General features: G+C 42.5%; 1 protein-coding gene across 5 annotated transcripts in view; it reads left to right on the top strand.

Moving 5' to 3' along the window:
- Positions 1-12,026, top strand: part of AREL1 (apoptosis resistant E3 ubiquitin protein ligase 1) — a 25,204-nt gene extending 13,178 nt beyond the window's left edge. For 4 of the 5 annotated variants that reach the window (XM_027720186.2, XM_027720184.2, XM_027720185.2 and 1 more), the window contains exons 8-20: positions 162-409; positions 2,091-2,168; positions 2,672-2,813; positions 3,214-3,335; positions 5,282-5,357; positions 5,771-5,880; positions 6,405-6,584; positions 6,735-6,860; positions 7,061-7,190; positions 7,272-7,330; positions 7,457-7,546; positions 8,528-8,703; positions 8,882-12,026. In XM_027720186.2, coding sequence (XP_027575987.1) covers positions 162-409; positions 2,091-2,168; positions 2,672-2,813; positions 3,214-3,335; positions 5,282-5,357; positions 5,771-5,880; positions 6,405-6,584; positions 6,735-6,860; positions 7,061-7,190; positions 7,272-7,330; positions 7,457-7,546; positions 8,528-8,703; positions 8,882-8,984 — 1,640 coding nt within the window. In that variant the 3' untranslated portion in view covers positions 8,985-12,026. The remainder of the gene's footprint in view (positions 1-161; positions 410-2,090; positions 2,169-2,671; positions 2,814-3,213; positions 3,336-5,281; positions 5,358-5,770; positions 5,881-6,404; positions 6,585-6,734; positions 6,861-7,060; positions 7,191-7,271; positions 7,331-7,456; positions 7,547-8,527; positions 8,704-8,881) is intronic. The other variant, XR_003540542.2, reaches the window with a different exon arrangement.

Genomic DNA, 12,026 nt, shown 5'->3' with positions numbered 1-12,026 from the left:
CTGGGTTCTCTTTATTAAAGTTTCACTTGACCAGGTTTTGCTTTAGATATATAACCTTTTCTTTAAAATCATAGTCACTGATTTGGTGCTAGCCTGTGTATTCTTTTTCATTCTGTTCTCCATTAGTATTTACACAACTCTTTCATATCTATTTCCCTCAGAGAATGAAAAGAACATTGTAGAACGCAATGTGTCCACCTCAGGTGTCAGTATTTATTTTGAAGCCTACCTTTATGATGCTCCTAGTTATACCAACACTCAGTGGCAACTTCCACCAATGCACCTGAGCTCCTCCCAGCGCCGTCCTTCTACTGCAATTGAGGATGAAGATGAAGATTCTCCTTCTGACAGCCAGACGCCTGAGAAAGTGAAAAAGCCTAAAAAAGTGTACTGCTATGTGTCACCTAAGGTAGATATCGTAAAGTTACTGCTCTTGAGTGCACGTTTAAAGTATGCTGCAACTGAAGAATTTCTCGTGCTCTGTATCTTAACTCCAGATTTAGGTGCCTCAGATTTAGTTAAAAAAAGGCTTGCCCAAGGCAAACATGGAGCACATGACTAAGAATAATGTGAAAATGCATTTTGAAATTTTAGGACTGTGTCTTTCTAGGTCTGATCCAAAGTCTACTGGGAATTTTCTCATTGATTGTTCAATAGGTATTCTGTTTGCCTTTCCTTTGTTCTGGTCAGGTCAGACCTCCAGTTCCTATTCTCAGTTTCTGATACCTATAAACTCGAACTTAACAGAATCTCACCTTCTCAGATTTTATGTATTTGTCCTGGAATGTTTCACTGAAAAGAAAAGGGAAAAAAATGGTTTGAGGACAAAAGATAAATTTATAAGTAAAAGAAACAGGATTCAAGCAAGTCAAGAGAAACTAAGGATTCTCTTATAGTAACACTATGTTAACAGTAACTATTGCGCTTTATTATTGCCTAAGAACATTTGGAAACTAGAAGGAAAATTCCTCTAAATCTACTAATGAATTCAAATGTACTTTGTTAATCTACCTATTCAAATGCATTCTAAAAAAAGCAGTGATTAATATAAAACTGAAAGGCTAATGCAGGAATTGCTTTTCTGGCAAAGGGAGAAAGAGGGCTGTGAAACATTTATAGGATAGAGCGTGCTGGTAGACATTTCTGAATTTCTGATGCATGTGGCTGTAAGAACTGTCTTTGGGAATGACTGCTGTGTCCTCATGAGGTCAGCATCCTTTCATCCTTGGTGTATCATTTTGGACTTTCGTACTCCTTTCTACTTGGTAAAGCAGATCACCAGAAGTGGGTACTGTTGCAAGCTCCCTCGAGGTGCCAAAGTTGTTAATGTGATTGATGCTTTTGTAATGTCTCCCTGGATATCTCTTTATATATAAATAGAAACAGTGGAAAACTGTTACTATGCTGTTATTTCTTTTAAGAGGTTGTTGTTCACGTTTGGTTTGTTTCTGGAGAAATGCTGCTTGTCAGTTTTTCCAGTTATTGCAACTAGAACAGGCTTGTGCAGGAAATGGTTTTGTTTTGTATAAAGATGCTAAAATTTCATCTTAACTTGCTCTCCAGAAGGCAGCACTTCCACAGTTAGTTATTTGTTCTGGCAGAAATACATTGTGAGAAGAAACTTCTGCAAATCTTGTGAATTTAGCAAGTGCTTTCTAAAAGATGATTGAAATTATTGTGAAAATTTGGGATTAATATTAGTAGGCTGTTAGCGTGACTTTTACCAAAACCTTTTTGTCAGTGCATTACAGTCATGTCCTGAATTCAGCTTCTCAAGCGTACTTAAGATTACTATCCAATTAGACTGGTGATGTTCTACTGAACACAATGGCTTACTGCTGTAAAATCTGTGTCATGCTGGCATCCCACATGCGTCATAAATGCACGCAGTGAAGTCTTACTGACAAGTTGCTTACAGTTCTGTGGAGCTTTAAAGACTCTTATATATTGTGCCAAATGTTGCAGACACCTGTCCCTGGGGTTGAAGGGAGGTCTAGCCTTATGGAACTGTCCTGTGCCTCATATGTTTCAGGGACAATCCTTAACAGACATGTGACATTTAACATTTTCTTTTCCTTATGGTTACTCAGCAATTCTCAGTGAAAGAATTTTACCTGAAGATCATTCCATGGCGCCTTTTCACCTTTAGAGTGTGTCCTGGCACAAAGGTGAGCCTCTTTCCATGTACGTGCCACGGCACCTCCATGTTGTTAGCTTGTCATCCTTATGAATGGTGGTCTTTTTTTTCCTTTTGGAGAGAAGGGCTTCCACCCACAGAACAACATTTTATGGCATAAAATTCAACTCTCTAATTCCCTCCCAGTGCCCAAATTTTGCTAATATTTGTGAATAGAAGGCAGTCTTATCGCTCCTTTCTGCCTTTTATCCCAATGCTAGGCAAAATCTTGATTCCTTGCATTTTTCATTTTATTTTCCTCATAACCTTGCTAAAACGCTGTGATTGTGTCCACTGAAGCCCTTACGCTAGTGTGTGAAGTTTGAAGCAGCCTCCTAACTGGAGTCTTCATGCTTGAAGTAGTGTTCCTGTTAACTGCATACGCATGGGTGAACAGAAAAAGTCTTAGAGCACAGCTGGTGTTGCTCTGTCTACTGAACATACTGTGCCTTCTGCATGATGGGTTTACCTTTTCTTGCATCTTTTTGCTGCTAGTTTTCATACCTTGGTCCTGATCCTGTGCACAAATTACTGACACTGGTGGTGGATGATGGGATCCAACCCCCTGTGGAGCTCAGCTGCAAGGAGAGGAACATCTTGGCAGCCACTTTCATTCGCTCTCTGCATAAAAACATAGGTAAAGGGGCAGTGAGGTGGGTACAGTAGTCAGGAAGTTAGCACTTGAGTCTGCTGGTTTTCCTGGGGAATAAAGATTGCCAGCACTGAATAACTTCCTATGAGAACGCTGATTCCTGGAGTCTCATACTCTGTTCCTGTTGGTGCTTCCAGTGAATGTACTTTGGCAGCTGTTCCTTTTCAGCTCAGCTTCTCTGTCAGGCTCTTTGAAAGAGCACCTGTGAGTATGAATATCAGCAAGACTAACTGCAAACTGCCTTGAGAGTTCTGTCTTCAAACCTTACTGTAATAAATGCACCTTTGGGCTGTTAAGCTGACCTGTGCAGCTAATCTTAGGAATACTGTCTAGATGTTTGACGTGCTGACAGCTCAGGCCTGACTCAAATTGTCATTATTCTCAGGAGGCTCTGAAACCTTCCAAGACAAAGTGAACTTCTTTCAACGAGAGCTACGTCAGGTGCACATGAAAAGACCTCATTCAAAGGTCACGCTGAAGGTCAGCCGTCACTGTCTGCTGGAGTCGGTGAGTGTATGAGTCACTTTACTTAACTCAAATGCTTCCTCCATCCTTTTCCTTCTGCTTGGTGCCTAAGGAAATTTAAACTGGGATGTGCTAGGGCAGCCATACTAAAAATGATTAGTCCTTCTGTTTCAAGGCAGATGCCAGCAGACAGCTTTCCAAAGATGAAAACAAGAAAAAAAAAAATCCCAAGTAGCTCCTCTGTGTTCTGGTTTGTTATTAGGTGGAATGCTGTATTCCTTCTCTACAGGTAGCAAGATCTGATCAATTTCTTAAGCAGTTAGGCAACTTCAACTCTGATAAATTTTTTAGCAACTTGTCACAGAGTAAATCAAGCCTTGAGAGATGTCTAGGGTAAATTATAGCCACAAGCTGTGCCAGGGGACAGATTGGACATCAGAAGGAATTTCTTCATAAAAAGATTTGTTGAACATTGCAATGGACTGCTCAGGGAGGTTATGGAGTTGCCATCCTTGAAAGTGTTCAACTGGACGTGGCACTTAGTGCCATGGTCTAATTGACAAGGTGGTTATCAGTCAAAGGTTGGACTCAATGATCTTAGAGGTCTTTTCCAATCTGAATATTTCTGTGATTCTGTAAATGGATGCAGAGACTGTCTACCTGGACCAGATTTGGGAGCATAACACAAAGTCCTGAGTCATTATCTACTGTTTTCCTGGCACAGAGCCATTCAGTGAGATAAGGTGTCAAGTCAGATGTTACTGAGCTGCATGCATAAAACTCTTGCACCAACAGGCTACTAGTAGTGGTTCAGAGTGACGATAAAGTATTTTGTTGAGTCCTTGAGTTAAGTCTTCACCAATTCTGACCTGAGCTGTTGTGTTTCCAAAATGGAACTTAGTCATTCATATAATATGGTTCTTAAATGACATTCTCAATACTGTGTATGCAGGGAAGGCAGTTATCCTGACTTATTGTTTCCACATGTGTCTCATAACAGTAATGTTATAAAGATGGAAAAGAACATTTCTGGGGCAAGCAGGAGTGGCTGGGATTTCCCTTGATTTACACTCAGTAAATCTGTGTTTTGGAATATTTTCTGCATGTACCAGCTTGCAGTGTTTATGAGATTATGTTTCAGTTAATAGCTTGCTACAAAATTACTTCATTTCTAAACAGCATTTTTGTGACTATTTTGTCCTACTATATTGGAAATTCCTGCACTGTCTTGAGCATTGGTGTTAGAGCCTAGTAAGACAAAATAAATCCAATGCCATAATAATAATAATAATAATAATAATAATAATAATAAATATAAGCTTTAGTGACCAAGGTTGATAGGCACGATGAATGTGACCAATGTGTTTAGCCCAGAGGTGTGACTAGCATGATGCTCTACCCTATTTGAAGATAAGCTAAGCCAAAAGTACCCGTATGACTGAGGACTGCCATGTAGCTTTTTAAATTTTCTTTAATTGGAATCTGGAATTGGGGCACAGGAAATTCTAGACACTTGAGATATTTTATTACTTTTTTGCATCGTGACTTGCTCTAAGTATGAACTCAGTGATTCTTTTCAAGCTATTTTCTGGTGCTCTTTGAAACAATCCTATTTTAAATCTAACTCGTGGGCTGAGAGTGCTTTACAGAAATTGCTCCTTCCCACAGGCATTTTAATACTTTAAACAATACTGTACTGCAGCCTTGAGAAGGATAATTCTATGCTAAGACCTCACACTGTTCTAAGATGAACTGTATTTTATATAGATAATGTGTCTCAGAAAATGAGGAATTGGCTTCTGTGGCTTTGGACAAATAAGAATTAGACCTTAGGCATTCTAATTTTCACTTTTATACTTTAGAGTACTAGACTACTTTATTGGTTTTTTGTGTTGCCTAAATTGCCCAGTCATATGTGCAGGACTGCATATTGGTTATGGGGTGCCAAGCAGTAATGGCTGCTGCTATTTTCTTTTTCTTTTTTTCAGTCTTTTAAAGCAACACGAAATTTTTCTGTTTCTGACTGGAGCAAAAACTTTGAAGTGATTTTTCAGGATGAAGAAGGTGAGTTATGCTATGAATTTATATGAGGAGGAAGCAAAAGGAATGATGGTGCAGTAGTTTTAATCTGAAATGCTGGTTTCTTCTGGTATGTCCGTCCTTTGTGGCTTTCCAGCTCTTTCACTTTCTCACAGATGTTAGTGAATTATTCTCCTGGTGCTATTCTATACCTACTCACATAGGGACCTGAGGCCTTATGTAAACTCCACCCCTCTCCCCCTAAAAAACCCACAAACTAACAAAAAAACCCAACTAGGACTAGGTTTGGGAGCAAAACCTAGAGTTCTGTAGTCCCTGTCTACTGCCTTTTTGCTAGGTAGCTGTTCACTGTGATGAACTCCCGTGTCAGGTAAGCAGCACGCAAGAAACTCTTGAATTGATGACCCATGGATGACCAAGCTTGTTTTATCTTGTAGCTCTGGACTGGGGAGGTCCACGCAGAGAGTGGTTTGAGCTCATTTGTAAGGCATTATTTGATACCACCAATCAACTGTTTACCCGCTTTAGTGATAACAACCAGGCCTTGGTGAGTCTGCAGTTCCTGTGCCAAATGCACAGAAATGTGAGCATTGACATGCTTATGGTTAAACAATGCTGCTATTAAATGGTATGGAACCTTACCCATTCTTTAGCTTGCTTGTATAGTCACTTCTAGTGCCTTTCTCAAAGCTTTGTTTAATGATCTTAACCCATTGAAATGTCAAAGAACTGGCTGGATGAACAGTAGAGGGTGGACAGTCAGCAGGGAAGACTGGATTTTTGGGCGAGAGGAGGTGGCATCAGAGTGTCTAGAGGTTCTATTGGTTCTGAATGTATCAGAATCCATTTCTGCTCTCATATAGCTTCTTGCCTGTGCATGTGAAACATTTTGTATTCTTCCTAGGCAGGCTCAGGCATTTTATTTCTATTGCTTGGCTTTGAGGACATTACAGTAAAGCTCCTTGGACAGACTGAGAGATGCCATGACTTGAACTGGTCTCATATTTGCTTTTTGTGCTAGTCGGACTGGATACCGATACTTGGATATTTAATTTTGCTTCCTCTTTGCAGGTGCATCCAAATCCAGGGCGTCCCACATATTTACGACTCAAAGTGTATGAATTTGCAGGCCGCCTGGTAGGAAAGTGTCTTTATGAATCATCTCTGGGAGGTGCTTACAAACAACTGGTTCGAGCTCGCTTCACCCGATCCTTCCTGGCTCAGATCATAGGACTTCGTATGCATTACAAGGTAAAGCTTCCCAGCCTTGTCTGAAGCCTGTGTTGGTCTGGGGAAAGATTGAATGCTGGTGTAGTAGCAGACCCAGAGTCCTGGTTAGCAAAGTGTGGGGGTTTTTTTGTTCTTCCCTCCATGTCTCTGCTTTCTTATTCTTTCACACAGTATTTTGAAACGGATGACCCAGAATTCTATAAATCCAAAGTGTGTTTTATACTGAACAATGATGTGAGTGAGATGGATCTGGTCTTTGCTGAAGAGAAGTATAGCAAAACAGGACAGCTGGAGAAGGTGAGGAAGGCAGTTCCTGAAGGTGGGACAGTTTAACCCCTAATGCCTGCAGTAATGGGGACCAAGAACTCTGCTACATGCCCCAGAAAATTGAGCTTACTCAGGGCAGTAGCTCCTTCCTTGGTTTTTTTTCTGGCTGGGCGTTCAGGTTTGGGGAATGCTGCTGATCACATTCACGTCAAGTGTTCTCCTGTTTTCAGGTGGTAGAACTGGTGGCAGGAGGGGCTCAAGTACCAGTGACGAATGAAAACAAAATCTTGTATCTAAATCTGCTTGCGCAGTACAGGCTGGCTAATCAGGTTAGAGAGGAGGTGGATCACTTCCTGAAAGGTAACATGCTGCCTGCTCCCTGCTCCTCTCTGCCTTTATGTCCCAGGGCATAGCACATGCTGCTCTTCTCTTCTCTTCCAGGTCTTAACGAATTAGTTCCTGAGAACCTGCTGGCTATTTTTGATGAGAATGAGCTTGAGGTAATTGCTGCCTTCCTAAGCATCTCTACCTTTACTTCCCCATTTTAAATGTTCATAACTTGCACAGTAGCTGTTGCCTTGTTTCCTTGGCTCCTGGCTTTCTGACTGCAGTCTCTTACCTTTCAGTTGCTTATGTGCGGTACTGGAGATATCAGTGTCTGTGACTTCAAGGCACATGCTGTAGTGGTGGGAGGATCTTGGCACTTCCGTGAGAAGGTAAGTGAAAGGGTTCCTCTCTTCTACTTGTCGAAACCAGTTATCCCAACTACAGCAGAAGATAAACTGGGAACAGATGTCTTGGCTGGAATTAGGATTTCAGAAGGACAAACTGAACAATTCAGGGGTCAGGTAGGACTGCACACATTATGAAATAGTGTTTCCCCCCAGAGTGATCCTTCAGCCTGGCTGACTAGGGGTGATGCTTAATCAGATACCAACAAGTAACAATCATCAGCAGTGGTCTCTTTAAAAAAAATTCAACAAAGCACTAATTAAGAACAGTTCAGCCGGTAATCAGGTGAAGTTAGTGGGAATTATTGCTACTGAAGATGTTCATGGTGATATATCTAAGAGATGCTTGAAAAACATGTTTGCAGCCCACAGGTAGTGTTTGGAATTCAGTGCTGTGATGAAGACTACTGATGTAGTAGCTTAAATTTGTACCCTCTGATGGTTCCCATCCCTCCCTGCATTTCCCAACGAGAGGGTTATGGGAATAGTAGCAGCTTCATTTAGAAAAATAATGGAAGCTGCCAAAACACTCAAGATGAAAAGAGAATGGGAAATACAAGTTTCTGTCTGTAAACACTGGATGGTTCCATCTTTCTGCAGAAGTACCAGATGATGTGAAAAAACAAAAGACTAGCATAGTGCAAGAAGCAAATGACTTTTCTGCATTGTAAACCTGTCTCATTGCCTATGCAGGTATTTCTAAAAATCTCTGTGGGGAGAGCAGAAGCAGAAGCAGCCTTTCTTTTTTACGGGAAAGGATTGGTGGGAGATAGGAGCATGGGACATCTCTTAACTGATTAGAAACTATGTAATACTTGCCTCTATGTGTCACCCTGGTAAAACAAAACAATTCTATTAGTAGAGTGCTTGCTTGCAAGGGCAATTGACTGATCTTCTTGCAAGTTGCTAATGTGCTTACTTGATTTCCTTGGCTGACCTGTCTTTATGTTCTCTGTTTCTTAACAGGTCATGAGGTGGTTTTGGACTGTGGTGTCCAGTTTCACGCAGGAAGAGCTGGCCAGGCTTTTGCAGTTCACGACTGGTTCCTCCCAGCTGCCCCCAGGAGGGTTTGCTGCACTCTGTCCATCTTTCCAGATCATTGCAGCTCCAACTCACAGTACTTTGCCGACAGCCCACACTTGGCAAGTATCCTGGGGTGGTAGGACTTTCTGCATTGTGCTTTTGGGAGCGACACCAGCCAGTTGTGGTGGGCAAGCAGTGTAACGTATGTGATGCTTGTGTCAACCCATCTAAAAGCAGCTGATGGGGATGATTCCCTCTCAGATCTAGTCTGAATGGAATTTTTCTTTTGTTTTACAGTTTTAACCAGCTGTGCCTCCCTACTTATGACTCCTATGAAGAAGTGCACAAGATGCTGCAGCTCGCTATCAGCGAGGGTTGTGAGGGTTTTGGCATGCTGTGATTTCCCCTTTCCAGGAGACCACTTAGCCTCTTGGCTCTTCGTGGCAAGACCCAGGTTCAGTCCTCTGGTTGTTCTCCTTCCCTTCATACGGGCAATGGAGGCAGAGCAAAGACTCCATGTAAAGGAATTTGTCATTCAGAAGATGTCATGTGGCCTTTCTGTATCCCAAATATGTCATCAAGAGCTCATCTTTTCCCTTTTCCTCATTCTCCATTTGGTTCAGTGTGAAACAACAAAAGGACTACGGTGCATTCATCAAGGAGATATTGCACTTGATTTCCATGTACCCTGTACACCCATCCTTCTGTGAGAAGATGAAGTTCATAAGCAGAAGTTACAGGGAGGTGCAGGAGATCTGCTGAGCTGCCTTTATTGTAGCTCTCTAGGAGGAAGAGGGAAGACCAGCATGGAGTTCTGCTGGAAATCTGGCTCATGGGAAGCCTTAGTAACTTCCCATGTCTTGGCTCAACTCCCCCAGTGATGCTCCCTGATAGTTCATCTCACTGTGACTGGTAAGGAGTGTACAGTTGTCCATTCTTTCAGCGCCTGACCCAAAAGGGTTTCTGGTTCTCCTTCTCCATCTTGCTCTGGATGCTGCTGTCATGTGCGCCACATAGAAAAATGGGGAGTATCCACTGGAGGGAGTAACCCAAAGGGGAGAACAATCTCATCGGAGCACACGTGCTGGCCCTGAAAGTGATCCTGTACTACCTCCACCAGGGTCCAGCAGCAGAAGCTGGTAATGAGCCTCTGCAAATGAACTGGAAGAGGAGTTTCTCCTCCACTGAATGTTTCTGACAGTTGATGTTGCACAGGAAGCTGTTCCATGCCCTTGCCTTCTTTTCCCTTCCTCAGGAGAGAGAGTATGGGCATGAGTGTGATCCCTCAATGCTGAGCACCAATGCCTATCCCACATTCACCTTCAGGGTATGTATGTTATGTAGTGACAGTGACAGATCAATAAGCAGCTAGAGTGTGCACTGGGCTTGCATTTGTTGTTGGGGTGACGGTACTGGGCAGAACATGGTACCTCTTCTCCAGAATCCCACAGTGTCTTGGCTTCTACCTCTATCATGCAGCAGCCTGAGGCTTCTCTTTTTCTACCGCATTTCAGAGTGTCCAGAGAGTTGTTGGTGCCTGGAGAGCAGCTAGATTTCTGTCCTTCCATTCTTCTTTCTTTCTTCATCTCTCCTTTCCTCCTGTTCCATTCAGCACTGTTGGCTTTCCAGCACAAAATGCTAACTAGAACTTCACTCAACAGCCTGCACCCACCATTGTCTGGCTTGTAGGGGGAGGAGTGGGCAGACCAGCATGAGAAGTAAGTTTATGATTGGGGTCTGTTGTAGTTGGCAGTCCATTCAGCCCTTCCCAGGGGAATAAAGGGAAGGGGAATCTGAGAATCTTGATGAGTTCTTCCGTGAAGCAAAACTCAAGTTTTTTGTTTTCAGCGGTCCCTTAGATGGTTCAAGTCAAAGGCATACAGGAGTCAAAGTTGAAGAAATCTGCATCGCTAATACCTGCAATGTGAGCTTTCACTGGATTATGGATTTGCTGGATTTCTTCCAGAATGGAGTTTCAGACTGGCATGCCAAGCTAATTTTAGAACACCCTATTGGATAAAGAGTCACATCATCCTCTTCAGTCCCCTTCTGCTATCTTCAGGCCGATCCAGTCAGACTTGTGCACAGTATGGATCTTTTAAGTTAACTGTCTGTGCTTTTCAAGTGTAGCTTAGTCAAATTGACTGGGAACTTGGGGGAAATATTCTATATCTAGAAAATGTTTTTAAGACAGCATCTGAGTCATTCTTGGGCTGTTACTTCTGTACAGAAAAAAAAATAAGCCATTTTGGTGCCAAAAAGCAGTCAGCTGAACATGGAGACTACTCAGGGGGATTTCTTTGCCTTGTGAATTTATTCCCTCACTGGCACTGAGGTGCTGCGAGGCTGCAAGCTTGAGAGTTGCCACTCTTGTGCTCTGACAGATCACGATAATAGTGGCTGTTCTCCCTTTTTTAATGCAGGCTGCATTCTGCAAAGTTCTGACCTCCTTTGGATGGAGAGTATGGTACCATTTTATTTACACTGCAGATGACTTCCATGGTCAGTAGAGTTACGGAGTCCTGTGTTTTCCAAGACACCACTTCACTGCTTTCTCCAGGGACCGAGAGGAAGTGGCGGTGCTCAGCTTAACTCCAGTTTGTTGGGAGGCATAGCTTGGTGTTGTTTCTATATTTCAGCCTTGTCTTGCAGTCTCAGCTGTCTGAGGATGTTTTCAGCCCTATAGCTATGGGTCAGCTCTGACAGTGACATCTTCCTCAGGAATCTTCTCCCTTCTTCTCTTGAGCTGTCATTTTTTTATTCTGGAGATGAAGTAACTGGCCATTGGGCAGACTTCCTTTACTGGAAAGAGGTCCTAAATGCTTCTCATTCATTACAGCCAGCACTCCATGCTTCCCAACAGCTGTGAAGATGCCAAGGATTTTCTTCTTAACACAAGTGCGGTCAGAACTGTGATGGGTGCTCTTGGTCAACTAAACCCATCCCCACTGTTTGCACAGGCCCCTAGCTGGTCCCATGTTGCTGAGATCCATCACAATATTTCTAAACTTGTCTCTGGCTTTACACCGTTTCCCAGTACAGTCATTTTTGATGCTGCCCCTAATGCTGGCAATGGGGATGTGCTGTGGTCACCCCCACGCTATGTTACTTCTGGCAGAGGCTCGTTACTTTTCGTTTTTGCCCTTTATTTATTCCCACTTAATAGAGGCTCTTCTGTAGTAATCCTTAGGATCATGATACCATCTTAGACAAGATTCCATGTTTCCTGAAGCTGCTTTGAGGTGCAGAGGGCCTGGCTTCAGCCTGTACCTGCAGGTCATGTTGCATGTTTTTAGAAACCAGGAGCTGTAGATGATACAGGTCAAATACTAGTTCCCTCTGGTGAATTTCTGGCAGAGTTCAGCCAAAATTTGGAAGCCTGTGGTTGTAGTAGTTGATTTTGTAAATAGTTTGTATAATAAATAAAATATTTTAAAAATGC

This window comes from Pipra filicauda, unplaced genomic scaffold, assembly GCF_003945595.2.
Source record: "Pipra filicauda isolate LSUMZ 115617 unplaced genomic scaffold, ASM394559v2 scaffold75_size2874737_pilon, whole genome shotgun sequence".
Lineage (NCBI taxonomy): Eukaryota > Metazoa > Chordata > Aves > Passeriformes > Pipridae > Pipra > Pipra filicauda.
Note: the sequence above shows the minus strand (reverse complement) of the source record. Positions and strands in the feature narration are given on the sequence as shown.